The sequence below is a fragment of the Microcaecilia unicolor genome, chromosome 2 (genome assembly GCF_901765095.1).
Source record: "Microcaecilia unicolor chromosome 2, aMicUni1.1, whole genome shotgun sequence".
In the NCBI taxonomy this organism is placed as follows: Eukaryota; Metazoa; Chordata; class Amphibia; order Gymnophiona; family Siphonopidae; genus Microcaecilia; species Microcaecilia unicolor.
The window spans coordinates 74,642,867-74,661,869 of NC_044032.1; the positions used below are offsets into that span (position 1 = coordinate 74,642,867).

Here is a 19,003-nt window from a genome sequence, read left to right on the forward strand (position 1 = left end):
TACCTGTTAGGTCACGTTTAAACGGGATATAGATAGTGATATCATCTGCATATATAAAAGAATTGAGGCCTTGGTTGGATAGCGTTTTGGCTAAAGGTGTCATCATAAAGTTGAAAAGGGTTGGGGAGAGCGGTGATCCTTGAAGTACTCCGCATTCTGGTTTCCAAGGTGGTGATATAATCGAGTTTGATATCACTTGGTATGTTCTTGCTGTTAGGAAGCCTTTGATCCAATTAAATATGTTTCCTACAATTCCGAAATATTCTAAGATATTTAGTAATATTTTGTGATTTACCATGTCGAACGCACTGGACATGTCGAATTGCAAGAGAAGTATGTTGATGTGTGTCCTATCCATTCCAGTTGATGTTAGCAGCAAGTGAATAAAGGATAATAAACACTTGATGAACAGTTGTTAAAGAAACTGCTAAATGGGGAAAATATTTGCTAGTGAAGTATTGTTGAATATGCAAGGAGGAAATTTAAAACCTCAAAATGGGGAACAAAAGGATGCACAAATAATTACCTTTTTATTTCACAAAAGTTACAGCCTCATACACAGCAAAATAGGGTGCACCACTGGGGCTATGGCCCTACCAATATTTTTCCCTACACAGCATCAGCAACTAGAGAACTTGAGGGGTGGGGCTGAAAATTGGTTTGTTTGGCCCCTCCAACCAAAAAAGGTGTTCCACTGTTACAGATACTTTGATCAAATTTAACAACACACTTTTCTGTGCAATTGGCTTCCACAGACATATAGTTGTAGTTTCCTATGGCTAAAAGGAGAAAAACAGCAGGCACCAAAGGCACTGTATATTCTGACCCTGCTGGTACATACAAGAAGCCATCTAGCTCTAGGGAAGTCTGCTACCAGGAGAAGAAAAGTTTATCAAACAATATATGTCAAACTATCTCTGAAAAATGGAAGCAAATTATGCGTATTAAATATTCTATCATTTAACAACAGTAACAGGAAAACATAAAACTAAAAGGATATACCTTGCACTGGTGTTCCCAAAAAGCTTGGGTTAGGCATTGGACTGCCAAAAGATATTGGAGAACCTAAGAATAAAATGAAGGTAACATGTTACTTCCACACAAGCATATGTTCCTCAACAGAGTCAGATAAATCTTTCATACTCCTCCTATGCTCAATATTTCTGGCAGGACTCCAGGTTAGGAGAAGTTAACAGCATTTGGCTTTATAAAAGATTTTATTAGACACTCTAAATGAAAAGTAGGTACTTCAGAGAATTACTCCTGGAAAAAAAAAAAAGAAGCATGATTAAGCTCCTGTTATAGATCATTTCATTCAGTTTTTTTCTTATAGCTGTACAGTAACAATATAGTGGATGACCGCAGAAAAGGTCCAGCTGACCCATCCAGTCTTCCCTGTTATTCTTGTGTACACTGCAAGGATATACCCCACTGTGGTAACATGAACAAGGGTGGGTCCAGAGCCCAGGCACGACAGAGCCATACAGCAGTTTCAGGTGAAAAGAAAATACAGTATCAGGTAGGGGTTCTGTCCATTCACAGGTAGGGGAGAAAAAAAAACAAAAATGTTCTTTAAACTTAACAAGACTGTCAGCTGACCTCATTCTAGCCACTTAACAGTCACTGGTATTTGTCTGGGTGTTATTCATCCCATAGATTTCTTTTATAAGATTAATTATTTTATTTTATTATAGGGATTTTTCAAGGGGGGTAGGGAGGGGTTTGAAAATTCATAGACACAGATTGATGTTATAATAGAAAAATGTTATTCCATTAGTTGTAATACATACATAGTTCTGTAATACATATTAAGAGGAGGTCTTATTAGTTTAACCAGGATGTGAGATAGACTTTCTATGTATGGTGTTTTCTGCTTACACAATGAGTTCTTGTTTGCCCGACACTTCTCTAATAAAAACGTAAATCAAACAAGGTTCTCCAAAGGGCTATGGCATACATTACTGGCTCTTAGCACAGAAGCACACTTTACTTGTCTCTGGCTTGGTTCCCCAGAGTTATCAATATAGTCTTTAACAGTTACTTAAGTAGCTAGGATCCAAGTTGAACTTAACCGACCTGACTGTAGCAGTTAAAGTTCACATGTAGGTGGGTAGAGGCAAATGGAGTTGGGCATCACTGCTTCCCTCTGGGCCTGACTGTAGCAGTTTTAGTTCACATGTAGGTGTTAGAGGCAAATGGAGTTGGGCAGCACTGTTTCCCTCTGGGTCTCCTAAACCTAGCTGTGCCTCAGGTTTTTATAGATTCCCTCCTGGCTCCACCCCTCCCATGTCATTTGTCTGTTTCAGGACTATGGGTATTAAGGTGGCTCTGACACTGTGAATGAGTATCCTTAAGGGGAAGTGGCAACGTCCTATAGACTGCCACAAACCCACCTATTAGAAAGAAAAATACTATAGTTCTCTTCATAAGTACATAAGTAATGCCATACTGGGAAAAGACCAAAGGCCCATCAAGCCCAGCATCCTGTCCCCAACAGCGGCCAATCCAGGTCAAGGGCACCTGGCAAGCTTCCCAAATGTACAAACATTCTATACATGTTATTCCCAAGTCCATTTAGTAGCGGTCTATGCACTTGTCCTTTAGGAAACCGTCCAGACCCTTTTAAAACTCTGCCAAGTTAACCGCCTTCACCATGTTCTCCGGCAACGAATTCCAGGTTTAATTACGCGTTGGGTGAAGAAATATTTTCTCCTATTTGTTTTAAATGTACTACACTGTAGTTTCATCGCATGCCCCCTTGTCCCACTATTTTTGGAAAGTGTGAACAGACGCTTCACATCCACCTGTTCCACTCCACTCATTATTTTATATACCTCTATTATGTCTCCCCTCAGCCGTCTCTTCTCCAAGCTGAAAAGCCCTAGCCTCCTTAGTCTTTCTTCATAGGGAAGTCGTCCCATCCCCGCTATCACTTTCGTCGCCCTTCACTGCACCTTTTCCAATTCCACTATATCTTTCTTGAGATGCGGCGACCAGAACATTAATTGATTTGATTTGCTTACTTTATTTATTTTTTTGTCTATTAGATTGTAAGCTCTTCGAGCAGGGACTGTCTTTCTTCTATGTTTGTGCAGCGCTGCGTACGCCTTGTAGCGCTATAGAAATGCTAAATAGTAGTAGTAGTAGTAACTGGACACAATACTCAAGGTGCAGTCGCACCATGGAACGATACAACGGCATTATAACATCCTCACACCTGTTTTCTATACCTTTCCTAATAATACCCAACATTCTATTCGCTTCCTGGGTATACGAGTATACAGGATATCAAAGTTAATCCAACACCCCGCCTCTTTCCAGGTCTTAGATCCATGTATCGTAATATAAACGGTCACCAAAATGAGGCAGAGGTTGTGCTCTAACATCCTACTGTAAACCCCCTGGTGGCGAAGCAGAACAGAAAGCCCCGACGCTGGCAGAAGGCTGACTCTGAGTCTCTGAATCGCCGGTGCTGAGGGAGAACTCTTCAGGGCAGTAAAAATGATGACGAAGACGGCGGGCAGCAGAAGAAACACAAGATGGTCAGGGTTGGGCTGGGGAGGCTTAGCCTCCCCAAGCCTCTTATATGGGGCGCCTATGAATGGAGGGTTGATGGACTGGGGGGAGGGATAGAGAAAAAGATTGGATCGGGGGTAAAGGGGGAGACACACTGGACTCAGGGTGAGATGTGGACCGCAGGGGGAGAGCAAGGAAGAGAGAGAGAGACACACTAGCCACAGGGTGGGGGTTGTGGGCAGAAAAGAATAGTTACTCCTTGGCCTACAATATCTTTGTTTGTGTCCCCAGCAGCATTCCAGACAAGTTAAAACAGACAAGGGGAAGGGTCAGAAAGGGATGTCTGGTGCTGGTTCCTGGGAAGGGGTAAAAAGGGATGTCTGGTGCTGGTTCTTGGGAGGGGAGGGAGAGGAGCTGTAAGACTGGGGGCAGAGGATGGCGAAAGGGAAGGGCTGATGGACTAGGGAGAGGGCAGTGGAGAGGGAGAGAAAAAAACGAGAGACTGGATCGGGGGAAGAGGGGGAGAGACACTTGACTCAAGGTGAGATGCGGGACTGCAGGGGGAGAGCAAAGAAGAGAGAGAGAGAGAGAGACACTAGCTACAGGGTGGGGGGGGGCAGGAAAGAATAGAGAGGTGAGGGAAAGATGCACAGAGAAAAGATGCTGGGCATGGAGGGAGCAAAGTGACAGGGACAGAGAGAGGGTGGGGACACACAAGGGCAATACTGATCACAGGGGAAAGAACAGGGCCCCAGAGAGCAGATGCTCAATATGGGAGGAGCAAAGAAACAAGGACATAAAGCGAAGATACTTACCTGTAGCAGGTATTCTCCAAGGACATCAGGCTGATTTTTCTCATATGTGGGGTCGACGTCCACGTCGGCCCAGGAATCGGCATTTTGCAAGCAAAATATAAACAAGTTTTGCCAGAGTCTTCTGGCACACGTGCAGCACGCACCGCGCATGCGCGGACTGATTTCCCGCCCCCCGCGTGAGCGTGCCTCCTCAGTTTAATCAAAAAGCAAATAAAGAAATAAATAACGACTCCAACGGGGAGGTGGGCGGGTTTGTGAGATTAGCCAGCCTAATGTCCTCGGAGAATACCTGCTACAGATAAGTATCTTCGCTTTCTCCAAGACCAAGCAGGCTGCTTGTTCTCACATGTGGGGTATCCCTAGTAACCAGGCTCAATCAAAACAATGAACACTGGTCAATTGGGCCTCGCAACGGCGAGGACATAACAGAGATTGACCTGAAACCATAAACAACTAACTGAGAATGCAGCCTGGAACAGAACAAAAATGGGTCTAGGGGGGTGGAGTTGGATTCTAAACCCTGAACAGATTCTGCAGCACAGAATGCCCAAACCGACTGTCGCGTCGGGTATCCTGCTGGAGGCAGTAGTGAGATGTGAATGTGTGGACTGATGACCACGTTGCAGCTTTGCAAATCTCTTCAATGGAGGCTAACTTTAAGTGAGCCACTGATGCAGCCATGGCTTTAACATTGTGAGCCATGACATGGCCCTCCAGAGTCAGCCCAGCTTGGGCATAAGTGAAGGAAATGCAACCTGCTAGCCAATTGGAGATTGTGCGTTTTCCAATGGCGACTCCCCTCATGTTTGGATCGAAAGAAACAAACAATTGGACGGACTGTCTAAAGGGCTCTGTCCGCACCACGTAAAAGGCCAATGCTCTCTTGCAATCCAAGGAGTGCAAACTGCTTTTGCCAGGGCGGGTATGAGGACGGGGAAAAAATGTTGGCAAGACAACTGACAGGTTCAGATGGAACTCCGACACCACCTTTGGCAGGAACTTAGGGTGCGTGCAGAGGACTACTCTGTTGTGATGAAACTTAATATAAGGTGCATGCACTACTAAGGCCTGAAGCTCACTGATTCTACGAGCTGAAGTAACAGCCACCAAGAAAACGACCTTCCAGGTCAAGTACTTCAGATGGCAGGAATTCAGTGGCTCAAAAGGAGCTTTCATCAGCTGGGTGAGAACGACATTGAGATCCCATGACACTGGTGAAGGTTTGAAAGGGGGCTTTGACAAAAGCAAACCTCTCATGAAGCAAACAACTAAAGGCTGTCCAGAGATATGCTTATTAAGATTTGCTCACACCTTTTTTTTTTTTTTTTTACCCTGGCAGTGATAAGCACTAATCGCACTAATGTGAACCCTTACGGAGTTGGTCTTGAGACCAGACTCTGACAAGTGTAGAAGGTATTCAAGCAGGGTCTGTGTAGGACAAGAAAGAGGATCTAGGGCCTTGCTGTCACATCAGATGGCAAACCTCCTCCATTTAAAAGAGTAACACTTTTTCGTGGAATCTTTCCTAGAAGCAAGCAAGAATCGGGAGACACCCTCTGAGAGACCCAAGGAGGTGAATTCTAAGCTCTCAGCATCCAGGCCGTGAGAGCCAGAGACTGGAGGTTGGGATGTAGAAGCGACCCCTCGTTCTGAGTGATGAGGGTTGGAAAACAGTCCAATCTCCACGGTTCATCGGAGGACAACTCCAGAAGAAGAGGGAACCAAATCTGACATGGCCAGAAGGGTGCAATGAGTTTCAGCAAAGTCTTCCCCACTAGAGGTATGGGAGGATACGCATACAGAAGGCCTGTCCCCCAATGCAGGAGAAAGGCATCTGACGCTAGTCTGTCGTGGACCTGAAGCCTGGAACAGAACTGAGGGACCTTGTGATTGATCTGAGTGGCAAAAAGATCCACCGAGGGGGTGCCCCATGCTCGGAAGATCTTGCGGACTACGCCCATGTCCAGTGACCACTTGTGAGGTTGCATAATCCTGCTCAACCTGTCGGCCAAACTGTTGTTTACGCCTGCCAGATAAGTGGCTTGGAGAAACATGCCGTGACGGCATGCCCAAAGCCACATCTGGATGGCTTCCTGACACAGAGGGCGAGATCCGGTGCCCCCCTGCTTGTTGGTGTAATACATGGCAACCTGACTGTCTGTCTGAATCAAAATGATTTGGTTGGACAGTTGATCTCTGAAAGCCTTTAGAGCGTTCCAGATCGCTCTTAATTCCAGGAGGTTGATCTGCAGACCTTTTTCCTGAAAGGACCAGGCTCCCTGAGTGTGGAGCCCATCTACATGAGCTCCCCACCCCAGGAAGGATGCATCCGTCATCAGCACTTTTTGTGGCTGAGGAACTTGGAATGGTCGCCCCAAAGTCAAATTGGATTGAATCGTCCACCACTGAAGAGAATTCCAAAAGTCGGTGGACAGTTGGATTACATCCTCTAGATCCCCCCTAGCTTGAAACCACTGAGAAGCTAGGATCCATTGAGCTGATCTCATATGTAGATGTGCCATGGGCGTTACATGAACTGTGGAGGCCACGTGCCTCAGAAGTCTCAACATCTGCTGAGCCGTGACCTGCTGAGACGCTCGAACCATGGACACCAGGGACAGAAGGTTGTCCGCCCTTGCCTTTCGGAGATAAGCTCAAATTGTCTGAGTGTTCAGCAGAGCTCCAATGAATTCCAATTTTTGGACTGGGGTGAGATGGGACTTGGGATAATTTATAACGAACCCCAGTAGCTCCAGCACCTGAACAGTCATTCGCATGGACTTCCTTTGAGATGCTCTTCACCAGCCTATCGTCAAGATAAGGAAACACATGCACTCCTAGTCTGCATAGAGACGTTGCGACTACAGCTAGGCATTTTGTAAACACTGGGCGCAGACGCTAGGCCAAAAGGCAGTACACGGTACTGAAAGTGCTGTGTTCCCAGCTGAAATCGAAGATACTTCCTGTGAGCTGGAAGTATCGAGATGTGTGTGTAAGCATCCTCTAAGTCCAGAGAGCATAGCCAATCGTTTTCCTGAATCATGGGATGAAAGGTGCGCCCAGGGAAACCATCCTGAACTTTTCTCGGACTAGAAATTTGTTCAGGGCCCTTAGGTCTAGGATGGGAGGCATCCCCCCTCTTTTCTTTTGCACAATGAAGTACCTGGAATAGAATCCCAGCCCTTCTTCCCCTGGTGGAACGGGTTCAACCACTTGGACCTGTAGAAGGGCGGAGAGTTCCTCTACAAGTACCTGCTTGTGCTGGGAACTGTAAGAATGAGCTCCCGGTGGTTTGGAGGTTTGGATTCCAGATTGAGGGTGTATCCTGACCAGACTATTTGAAGAACCCACCGGTCGGAGGTTATGAGAGGCCACCTTTGGTGAAAAAATATCAACCTCCCCCCGACCGGCAAGTCGTCCGGCACGGACACTTTTTCTGAGGCTATGCTGAACTGGAGCCAGTCAAAAGCCCGTCCCTTGCGTTTGATGGGGAGCCGCAGAGGCCTTAGGCGCATGCTGTTGATGAGAACGAGCGTGCTGGGGCTGAACCTGGACAGGCTGCCGAGAAGCAGGAGTGTACCTACGCCTAGCATAGGAATAGGGAGCATTCCTCTTCCCTCCAAAAAACCTCCTAGATGAGGAGGTAGTAGCAGAAGACGCCTGGCGGGAGAGAGAATCCTTAGCATCATTGTGCTTTTTGAGCTGGTAAACCAGATCCTCTACTTTCTCACCAAAAATGTTATCCCCCCAGCAAGAAACATCCGCCATCCGCTGCTGGACAGAATGATCCAGGTCAGAGACACGCAGCCATGAGAGTCTGCGCATCACTATACCTTGGGCAGCGATCCTGGATGTTACATCAAAAGTGTTGAACGTACACCCCTGGCCAGGAATTTTCAACACGCCTTCTGCTGCCTGACCACCTGGCAAAAAGGCTCGGCCTGCTCCGGAGGGAGTGTATCAACCAAGCTAAACAGTTGCCTCACTGAGTTCTGCAAGTGGATGCTCGTGAAGAGCTGGTATGTCTGGATTTTGGTAGCGAGCATAGTGGCCTAATACGCCTTCCTCCTAAAAGAGTCCAAGGTTCTAGATTCTCTGCCTGGGGGCGCCGAGGCATAGTCCCTAGTACTCTTGGCTCTTTTGAGAGCCGAGTCCACCACTATGGAATTGTGAGGTAGCTGAGACTTCATCAATCCAGGTTCCTTGTGGATCTGATATTGGGATTCAGTTCTTTTTGGGATCACGGGGTTAAACAGAGGGAACGGCCAGTTTCGCATAAGGACTTCCTTCAGTACATTATACAAAGGAGCTGTTGCAGCGTCTCTAGGTGGAGAAGGATAATCCAGGACCTCGAGCATCTCAGCCCTGGGCTCATCCTCAACCTCCATAGGGAAGGGAATAGCCACAGACATTTCCCGGACAAAGGAGGTAAAGGATAGACTCTCTAGTGGAGACAGTCTCCTTTCTGGTGGAGGGGAAGGTTCAGAAGGAATCCCATAGGACTCATCAGATGAAAAGCACCTGGGATCCTCCTCTTCCTCCCACGGTCGCTTCTCTTCAGTATCGGACAGAGCACTCTGAAACTGAGCATGCCTCGACAACGAGGAATGACGTCCTCGATGGTGGTGCCGAGAAGTTGATGCCCGCCTGGACTCCGGTGAAGCTTCCTCCACCGACGTCGAAGGGGAGTCGACCTGGGTGGCAGGAGGCACCGAGGTCGGGGACCTCACCACAGGCGAAGGGCCAGATATCGCTGCAGCAGATGGTACGGAAGGCACAAGCACCCCCAACACCGAAGCAGACTGGCCCAGTAACCCTTCCAGAAGCTCTGGAAGCAGGGTCCTGATGCGCTCATTGAGAGCCCCTGTCGAACAAGGCTGCGGGGTCGGTATAGGAGCCAGTGGCAGAATCTGTCAAGGCTCGGGAGCAGGTAGCAGGCTGCTAGATTGACGCATCGGCACCTCCTGAATAGAGGGAGAGTAATCCTCTCGGCGCTGACACTTCTCGGGTGCCGAATCCCTCGACGCCCTGGAGCTCCTGGAACCATGTGTCGAAGGAGAACGATGACGGTGCTTCTTAGCCTTCACTCGATGCCCGTCATCGAGACTACTCGGTACCGAAGAGGAAGTCGTGGAATTCTCACGTCTCCTTGGGGCCGAGTCCGACAGAGGTCGGTCCCGGGGGGCCTGCATAACAGGAGGCCTCGAGACAGGTGGAGACCCACTCGATGCCTCACTGCTCCCAACATGAGTTGGTCGTTCCGCAGCCATTACCTTCGCTTCCGATATCGAACGACCGGACTGAGCCCCAAAAAGCTTCTCTTGGGCCTCTCGAGACACTTGAGTCTGTTTCTTCATGCGAAGACACAGACTACAAGCGGTTGGGCTATGGTCGGGCCAAGAAAGAAACTACGGGTAAAGTTTTTTTGGGTTTTTTTTTTTTTTTTTTAACTATAAATTTTAACAAGAAAAGAGAAATAAGGCAAAAAGCCTCAAAAATGAAGGATCTCTTTCCCGGGCCTGAGAGGAGTGGGGAAAAACTCGACCGCACCTCACCGTGGAGAAAAAAATAACTGAGCGGGAACGCTTGTGTGATGGGCAGGAAGCTGTCCATGCATGCGTGCCAGAAGGTTCTGGCAAAATGTTTACATTTTTTGCTTGCAAAATTGCCGATTCCTGGGCTGACGCGGACGTTGACCAACATGTGAGAACAAGCAACCTGCTTGTCCTCGGAGAATTAGGACTATCCCAAAATAAGACACTAGAAAAAAAAAAAAAGAAACCTTTTACAGATTTCAACTTACTAGATGGAACAGGAGAACCAAAAATGGGCCCAACATTAGTTGGAGCAGATAAAGCTGATGGAAATCTCATCTGAGCCTCCCCTCCATATCTGTAGTGCAAAAGATAAAACACACACAATTTCTTACTTGAGAAAATGCTCAGATTCCTGCCTGGCTACACCATTAATGAAACTATTCTACAAACAAGTAGTCAAAGTCCCCAAAAGTGCGCACCATATTATCTGCAAATACCACCACCGACACTTTTGCTTACAGCTGAAATAGGAAAAATACCACTGTATGTATGAAACCAATACTTGTCCAAGATTTGCAAAATTTGAATCAGGCATTTTGTATGTTTTATATACTTATCTCTATATCCATACCTGTATATAATAGCAGATAGCATGTAGTCACTAGAGTGTGTGGTGTGCATGTGTACCCTCTGCTGGCAAATTGGTAGAGCTATATGGTGGGAGCCAAGGGACACCAACAGAGGACAGGGGAGAAAGACAGCATGCCTAGGGTTGGGAGGGGAGGAGAGGGAAGAGAGACATGGGAGTGCCTAGGTTATGTTGGGGGAGGGGGAAGAGGACAAATATTTGGGCTAGCACAAATATTTTTTTAGGTGTTTGTTAATTCTCAAAGGAGCTCCTCTCCTCATTTTACACAAGTTCTCTTGGTCACTAGTCTTGGACTCTGCAACACATAGCAGCTCCTTTTTTCCCCCTAAACATCAAATATTATTCTTCAATCTGTAAGCCACATTGAACTTTTTTTTAGGGATAATGTGGGATATAAATGTCATAATAATTTTCTCTGACTTTGCTGCGGATGCCCAGTATTTCTTCAGATACACAAATAGTTTTCACTTGATAAAAAAGAAAGACTTACCTGAAAAAGGCTCTGGTAGCCCATGCAGACACCTCTCTGTCACTTGCAGCTGTAGAACATGCAAGGATCAAACATGTGGCACAAGCCTGGTTTTCCTACAGAAAAAATTATCGAATTTTAACATTACATAGGACAATTAACCAGCAATTCCTATAGAGTTATGCCCATTTGCTAAAACATTAATTTTATTCCTAAATATGTGCATTTAAGAGTTAAACAAGCTTTGATAACTTATTCGCCTAACACTGCATCTATGATGAGCTTTCTAGCATCATCCTCTCTTCATCACGTCAGTGAAAGAACAGTGTAGTTACAAACTTTATACAACTTGTTTTTTGGCCCTTTTTTATTCCTGAAAAACAGAACAAGAGTGCATGTGTAGTTGGTTTGTCGTTGTACATGTCTGACTTGGAAGAGAAGAAAGGGTGGCTCAAAATAGTGTGGTAACCAAACATTCTATTGGTCTGGAAAACAAAATTAAACAAAGTGTGGTAACATATCAAATCATTAGATGTCACTGAGAAAAGTTTCAACACGGTGGATTTTAAAGTTTAACCACAGGGTGCCACTGTCCCACAGGCAGGGCAAGATTAACACTGTACTGAGCCCCTACCATGTACCCCCATTTAGTTCTATTCTCAAACCCCACCCCATAGTCATATTCACTACTTCCCTTTCCCTTAACCTTCCAGCCAGGATCTTTAATCATGGCTTTCCTCCAATATTTTGGGGCTCATTTTCATTTCAAAACACTTAGGGGACAACGATCAGAAGCAAACACAGGCACTAGAGGCTATTAGTACCATACTAGCTCCCGTGTTTGCTCCCGTCTTGACTATTGCAACCTTCTCCTCGCTGGCCTCCCGCTTAGCCACTTATCCCCCCTTCAAACTGTCCAAAATTCCGCCGCACATCTTATCTTCCGCGTGAACCGATACTCTCATATCACCCCTCTCCTCAAGTCACTTCACTGGCTCCCGATCCGCTACCGTATACAGTTCAAGCTTCTCCTATTGACCTTCAAGTGCACTCAATCTGCAGCCCCCCATTACCTCTCTACCCTCCTCTCCCCGTATGTTCCCACCTGTAACCTCCGCTCTCAGAACAAATCACTCCTATCTGTACCCTTCTCCACCACCGCTAACTCCAGACTCCGCCCCTTCTGCCTTGCATCAGAATACTGCAGCCAGACTCATCTTCGGAAAACCAAAATACGAAAGTGCAAAACCCTTACATGAGAAACTACACTGGCTCCCACTCAAGGAACGTATCACCTTCAAAGTATGCACCTTAGTTCACAAAATCATTCACGGTGAAGCCCCTGCATACATGTCTGACTTAATAGACCTGCCTCCCAGAAACGCTAAAAGATCATCCCGAACTTTCCTCAATCTCCACTTCCCTAAGTGCAAAGGCATAAAATACAAAGTACTGCACGCATCAACCTTCTCTTATATGAGCACGCAATTCTGGAACACACTACCACGCAACCTGGAAACAATCTACGAATTAGCAGACTTCCGCAAATTATTGAAGACTCATCTCTTTGAGAAAATCTACTGTAAAGATCAAAACATATGAAGTCCATACACACTAATAGAAATGCATAAATACACTTCCTCTGAATTCTCCTCCCCATACCTTCACCACACCTAAACCTCTACCCACAGATAAAACTGGTACATCCTAACATTCTCAGGCTATTGTTCTATCGTCCATTGATATATCCCCAAATGATATTCTGAATTGACTTTGTCTTCTCTAAACTCTTCACAATGTAACCCAAAATTGTATTGTCAACAAATTGTACTTCCAAATTGACTTTTTGTCTCCTCTAAACTCTTCACAATGTAACCCAAAAATTGTATTGTAACAAATTGTACTTCCATCAATCACAATGTACTGTAAGCCACACTGAGCCCGCAAATAGGTGGGAAAATGTGGGATACAAAAGCAATAAAATACATAAATAAATAAATAAATCACCTTATGCCTGGAACAGACTTCCCGAGCCCATAAGCCATGCGCCCCTCCCTGCCCATTTTCAAGTCCTTACTCAAAGCCCATCTCTTCTCCCTTGCTTTTGGCGCCTAACCACCTTCCCCATTCATGATACCTATACTGACTACATAGCTTGTTACCTTTAGATTGTAAGCTCTCTTGAGCAGGGACTGTCCTTCCCCATGTTTAAACTTGTACAGCGCTGCGTAACCCTGGCAGGGCTATAAAAATGCTAAGTAGTAGTAGTAGTAGTAGGCTCTGATCACAAGCAACATAGTAACATAGTAGATGATGGCAGAAAATGACCTGCACGGTCCATCCATTCTGCCCAACAAGATAAACTCATATGTGCTACTTTTTGTGTATACCTTACCTTGATTTGTATCTGCCATTTTCAGGGCACAGACTGTAGAAGTCTTGCCCAGCACTAGCCCTGCCTCCCAACCACCAGCCCCGCCTCCCACCACCAGCTCTGCCACCCAAGCTACACTAAGCTTCTGAGGATCCATTCCTTCTCAACAGGACTCCTTTATGTTTATCCCACGCATGTTTGAATTCCGTTACCGTTTTCATCTCCACCACCTCCCGCGGGAGGGCATTCCAAGTATCTACCACTCTCTCCGTGAAAAAATACTTCTTGACATTTTTCTTGAGTCTGCCCCCCTTCAATCTCATTTCATGTCCTCTAGTTCTACCGCCTTCCCATCTCCGGAAAAGGTTCATTTGCAGATTAATACCTTTCAAATATTTGAATGTCTGTATCATATCACCCGTTTCTCCTTTCCTCCAGGGTATACATGTTCAGGTCCGCAAGCCTCTCCTCATACGTCTTGTAACGCAAATCCCATACCATTCTCATAGCTTTTCTTTGCACCGCTTCAACTCTTTTTACATCCTTAGCAAGATACGGCCTCCAAAACTGAACACAATACTCCAACGACTTATACAGGGGCATTAAAACCTCTTTTCTTCTGCTGGTCACACCTCTCTCTATACAACCTAGCAACCTTCTGGCTACGGCCACCGCCTTGTCACACTGTTTCATCACCTTCAGATCCTCAGTTACTATCACCCCAAGATCCCTCTCCCTGTCCGTACCTATCAGACTCTCCCCGCCTAACACATACGTCTCCCATGGATTTCTACTCCCTAAGTGCATCACTTTGCATTTCTTCGCATTGAATTTTAATTGTAAATGCATGCTAAACAGGACATTTACTATTCCTCCCCAATGCTCAGTGGGCAGCACACCAAACACTGGCGCTGCTCCCACAGCAAACCCTACACCAACTCAGAGATGGCGTTAGGGTTTGTAGAGCATTGGGGAACACTGTCCAGCATATATTTGCATGCTTACAGGCTCCTCTCCCCCTAACCCCGCACGCAAGGTGCTGGAGATCCTGTAGACCTCTAGCCCCCAAAACTCCTCCCCCGACACAAAAAAAAAAAAAGAGACTCCCTGGTGGTGGGTGGTCTAGCACACAACGACCCCCCCCCCCCCCACCCCGTACCTTGTAATGATGGAAAGGGAATGGGGCTTGATATACCACCTTTCTGTGGTTTTTGTAACTACATTCAAAGCGGTTTACATAGTATATACAGGTACTTATTCATACCTGGGGCAATGGAGGGTTAAGTGACTTGCCCAGAGTCACAAGCAGCTGCAGTGGGAATCAAACTTAGTTCCCCAGGATCAGAGTCCGCTGCACTAACCACTAGTAATTTCCCTCCAATACGCTTCTAAAGAGGGACATGCCCACCACACATGAAAGTAAGTCCCCTGCTCCCCCCCGCACCTCCAACATTCATCTGACGCATTGGGATACATTTTTTTTCACTCTGTCTGGTGTATAGTACCATCTACTTAGCACCTTATAAGCGTTTTCTTTAATAAGAACACATATTGATGCCTTTTGCACCTCTAAACATAACATTTCCCATTTTTTCAAACTAAATTCCTCTTGTAAATCTCTCTCCCATGCTCTCATGTATAATAATTTGTCAGTCAGTCCCCCCCTGAGGAATTTATAAAGTCTTGAGATGTTCCTACACCATGTGGCCAATGTTTCCCACAAAATTTCCCCAACTTCCCTTTCCAATGGATCCCCCTTCAGCCACCCTTGACCCCGCATGAAAGTTCTAACCTGGGTGTAGGCGAACAGATCTGTATCCGGTAACCCAAACTCCCGTTGGAGTTCTACAAATGGCTTCATCTCTCCATCGTCCAATAACTCTCTAAACTTCATTAATCCCTTTCGCCTCCACTCTTTAAATACTCCTCCTTCTCCCCTGCTGGAAATTCAGGTTCCAGTGTTAGTTGTGCTAGAGTAGACATCTTTTTCCCCCTCTTAAATTTGCCCTGTAAATGCTTCCATGTATTAACTAAATGAGCCACAAAAGGATTATCTATTTTTTGCTGAGAAGCATTACCTGATGACCGAGATGCCCACAGACTGCCCCCCCCCCCCCAGGTTCCTACTCCCCGCAAACTCCTGTTCCAATTGTACCACCAGTGATGCCTCTCCCTTTGACCATTCAGCAATCTGCTTAAGCTGAGCAGCTTGATAATACCATATTATGTTGGGCATGCTCCTCCCTCCATCTTCAATTCCTCCCCACAATGTTTTTTTTTTTGAGATCCTGGCTGATTTTCCTTCCCATGTAAACTGTAGTAAATCAGTTTGCATTCTAGTTAAGTCTCTCTATTGGTAGTGTCTGAAATAGGAATAGCAATCTTGGAACTATGTTCATTTTAACCACTGCTATTTTCCCCCACCAAGACAACCACCCTGCTTTCCACCTACTCATGTCCGCCTGCAATTCTTTTAACATCGGGGCATAATTTAATACGTATATTTGAGTTAGGTCCCTCGGTAAGTGAATGCCCAGATATTTAAAACTGTTGTAAGCCCTTCTAAATGGAAAAGAGGCCCTCAATCCCTCCATCTCCTGCTCGCTCAATGTTATCCCCATTAACTCAGACTTGTCATAGTTAACTTTAAAGCCAGATTCTGTCCCAAATGCCTGTAGTTCTGTACATATATTGGGCAGTGTCCCTACCGGATCCCTCACACAGAACAAAATGTCATCAGCAAACAACGCCATTTTGTGTTCGCAACCTCCACCTAAATATCCCTTTATATATGGTGCCTCCCTTATTTTTTGAGCCAGAGGCTCTATTGCCAGAGCAAATAGTAAAGGGGACAGAGGACACCCTTGCCTCGTGCCCCTTTGAATACCAAATTGCTGGGAGTATCCCCCATTTATTTTTATCCGTGCTACTGGAGCTGTATATAATCCCTGCAGCCACCTAATGAACCCCGGCCCAAAACCCATTTTACCCATCACTCCACAGAGATAATCCCACTCCACCCTGTCGAACGCTTTTTCTGCGTCCGTTGTAAGTATAGCAAATGTCTCACCCTTCTGTTGTGCGCCCCAAACAATCTGAAGTGATCTCCTGATGTTATCAGCTACCTGTCTTTGGAGGATGAAGCCGGATTGATCTACATATATTAAATGCGGTAAGATCTTCTTTAGTCTCTCCGCCATGACTTTAGCTAATATTTTAGCATCTATATTAATTAATGATATAGGTCTGTATGAGCCACAATTAGTCAGGTCATGCCCCGGCTTCGGAAGTACCGTAATGCCTGCTACTTGCATGCTCGAGGGTAACTCCCCGTTCTTAAAACAATCGTTTCCTACTCTTTGCAGCAGGGGTACCAATTCCTTACTCAACACTTTATAAAATTTGGCCATATACCCGTCTATTCTCGGTGCTTTTCCCCCTTTCAGCCCTCTTATTACTCCTTGTATCTCATCCACAGAGATGGGTTTATCCATCTGTCCCTTTTGGTCCTCCGTTAATATTGGAAGATCTATTTGGTCCAAGTATTTCTGTATCTCAATATTGGATCCCTTAGAGGCTTATTTTCAAAGCACTAAGCCTTCCAAAGTTCCATAGGTTTCTATGGAACTTTGGAAGGCTAAGTGCTTTGAAAATAGGCCTCATAATCTCCTTAGAGTACAAAGTAGTATAGTATTGTACGAATTGGTCCCTTATCTCTCCGTCGCGCACTAATAGCTGGTCACCCGCACCCCGTATTTTAGTAATAGTACTATTTAATCGTCTCTGCCGTAAACTCTGGGCCAGCATTCTACTCGCCTTATTACTGTGCTCAAAAAACCCCTGCTGCATCATTAGTCTACGATATTCCATCTGTCGAATCTGCAATTGTTGTAACTGAGTTCTACAAGCCCTGAGCTCTGCTATTAAAACCGGGCTACCCCCCCTCTGATGTTGTGCTTCTAAACGAGCTAATCTCTGTCGCAGACTTAATTCCTCCTGTTGTCTTACCTTCTTCTGATAAGCCCCTCTTTTTATCAAATGGCCTCTAAGCACTGCCATGAGCGCGTCCCATAGGATCCCATCAGAGACTTCTCTATGGTCGTTATATAACAAATATTCCCTAATTACCGCTCTAAGGGCTTCACATTCCTTTTGGCCATCTATGAAGGACTCATTTAATCTCCAAAATGTTAAATTGCGCTCCCCCACTATGCCCCACTATGCACACTGGCGCATGATCTGATGAATGTATGCTTCCTATGTCAGAGTCTATTACCTCTCCCCATACCTGTCTGGAACACCACACTGCATCTGTTCTCGTATACACTTGCTGGGCGTGGGAGAAAAAGGAGTATTTTTTCTGTCCTGGATGTTGCAGCCTCCAAGCATCTATTAAATTTAATTCTTTGAACATTTTCAGCAGTTTATCCCGATTAACCCCCTTACATCCCGATGCCCCTTTAGAGTGGTCAATGTCAACTGTTACAAGATTGAAATCCCCCCCCCCCCCCCATAACAACCCTCCCATGTACAAATCCAATTATATCTTTCCTTAGCTTGTCGTAGAATGCCCCTAGCCCCTCATTTGGCCCATAAACATTTATAAAGGTAACCGGTCTATTTTGAATCCATCCTTTCACAGCAATACACCTACCCTGACTCTCTATAAATACCTCCTCCTGCACAAAACGCACCCTCTCTTTTATGTAAATGACCAAGCCACCTTTTTTCCCTCCCCTTGGGTCTGATATCACATAACTTATACCTAATTTTTTATATTGGAGGAGCCGTGCATCTTTCTTCTGTATGTAGGTCTCCTGAAGCATTATTACATCCCACTGCATCTGCCTGAGTTCTTTATAAATAACACTTCGCTTACCCGGATTGTTTAGACCGTTTACATTCCAGGAACCCACTTTCAAGCCTCTATGAATATCCCTCCCTCCCCCCTCCCCCCCAATCTGGCTACACGTCTGCTGTGCCAGAAAATTCCCTCTGGAAGTGTTGTACCGCAGGAGACCTCTGCCCCCCTTTTATTACCCGTTCAGTACACCCCTCACTCAATCTTACCATACACTCTCCCATACATAATCTTCTTCACCCACCTAAGCATCCTCCCCTTACATCCTCTCAATATATAACATAAGCCATATGAATGTCACATCATGTCTTATCGTCCCTCTCGCGAACAGGGCTCAGCTCTTTGGTCGCTCTGTTCCTAAGATCTTGCCTCGGCTTATTCCATTCGTACATCTTCTTTTTTTTATAACTCCTTTAGTCTTGGTGGGAGAGATTGCCCGCGTTGTATCAGGCAAATCGGAACACCCCAATGCTTCCAGCGCCTTCCAGGCTTCATCTGGTTGGGTCAATCTTTGCGACTTGGCTCCCACCGTAACCAGCAGGATCGTCAGAAATAACCATCTATCTCTCAGACCTTTCCTCTGCAAATAAGATGTAACATCCTTGAACTCACGTCTCTTCTGCAAAGTCCGCCACGCTAGTTCCTGGAACACCAGTACCTTATTGTTGCTCCATTGTATCTCTCCCATCGCCCGGGCTTTGCGCCAAATTGACTCCTTCACCTTGTAGTCATGAAAGCAAACTATAATATCCCTGGGAGCTTCACCTCTTTGCGGTCCCAGG

General features: G+C 45.8%; 1 protein-coding gene across 1 annotated transcript in view; it reads right to left on the reverse strand.

Annotated features, from left to right (window-relative positions):
- NUP155 (nucleoporin 155) overlaps positions 1 to 19,003 on the reverse strand; it is a 358,702-nt gene that overhangs the window by 187,876 nt on the left and 151,823 nt on the right. Inside the window, exons 15-17 of the mRNA XM_030193046.1 lie at positions 11,008 to 11,102; positions 10,135 to 10,223; positions 1,003 to 1,065 (exon numbers count right to left, since the gene is read on the reverse strand). Of these exons, the coding sequence (XP_030048906.1) occupies positions 1,003 to 1,065; positions 10,135 to 10,223; positions 11,008 to 11,102 (247 nt within the window). The remainder of the gene's footprint in view (positions 1 to 1,002; positions 1,066 to 10,134; positions 10,224 to 11,007; positions 11,103 to 19,003) is intronic.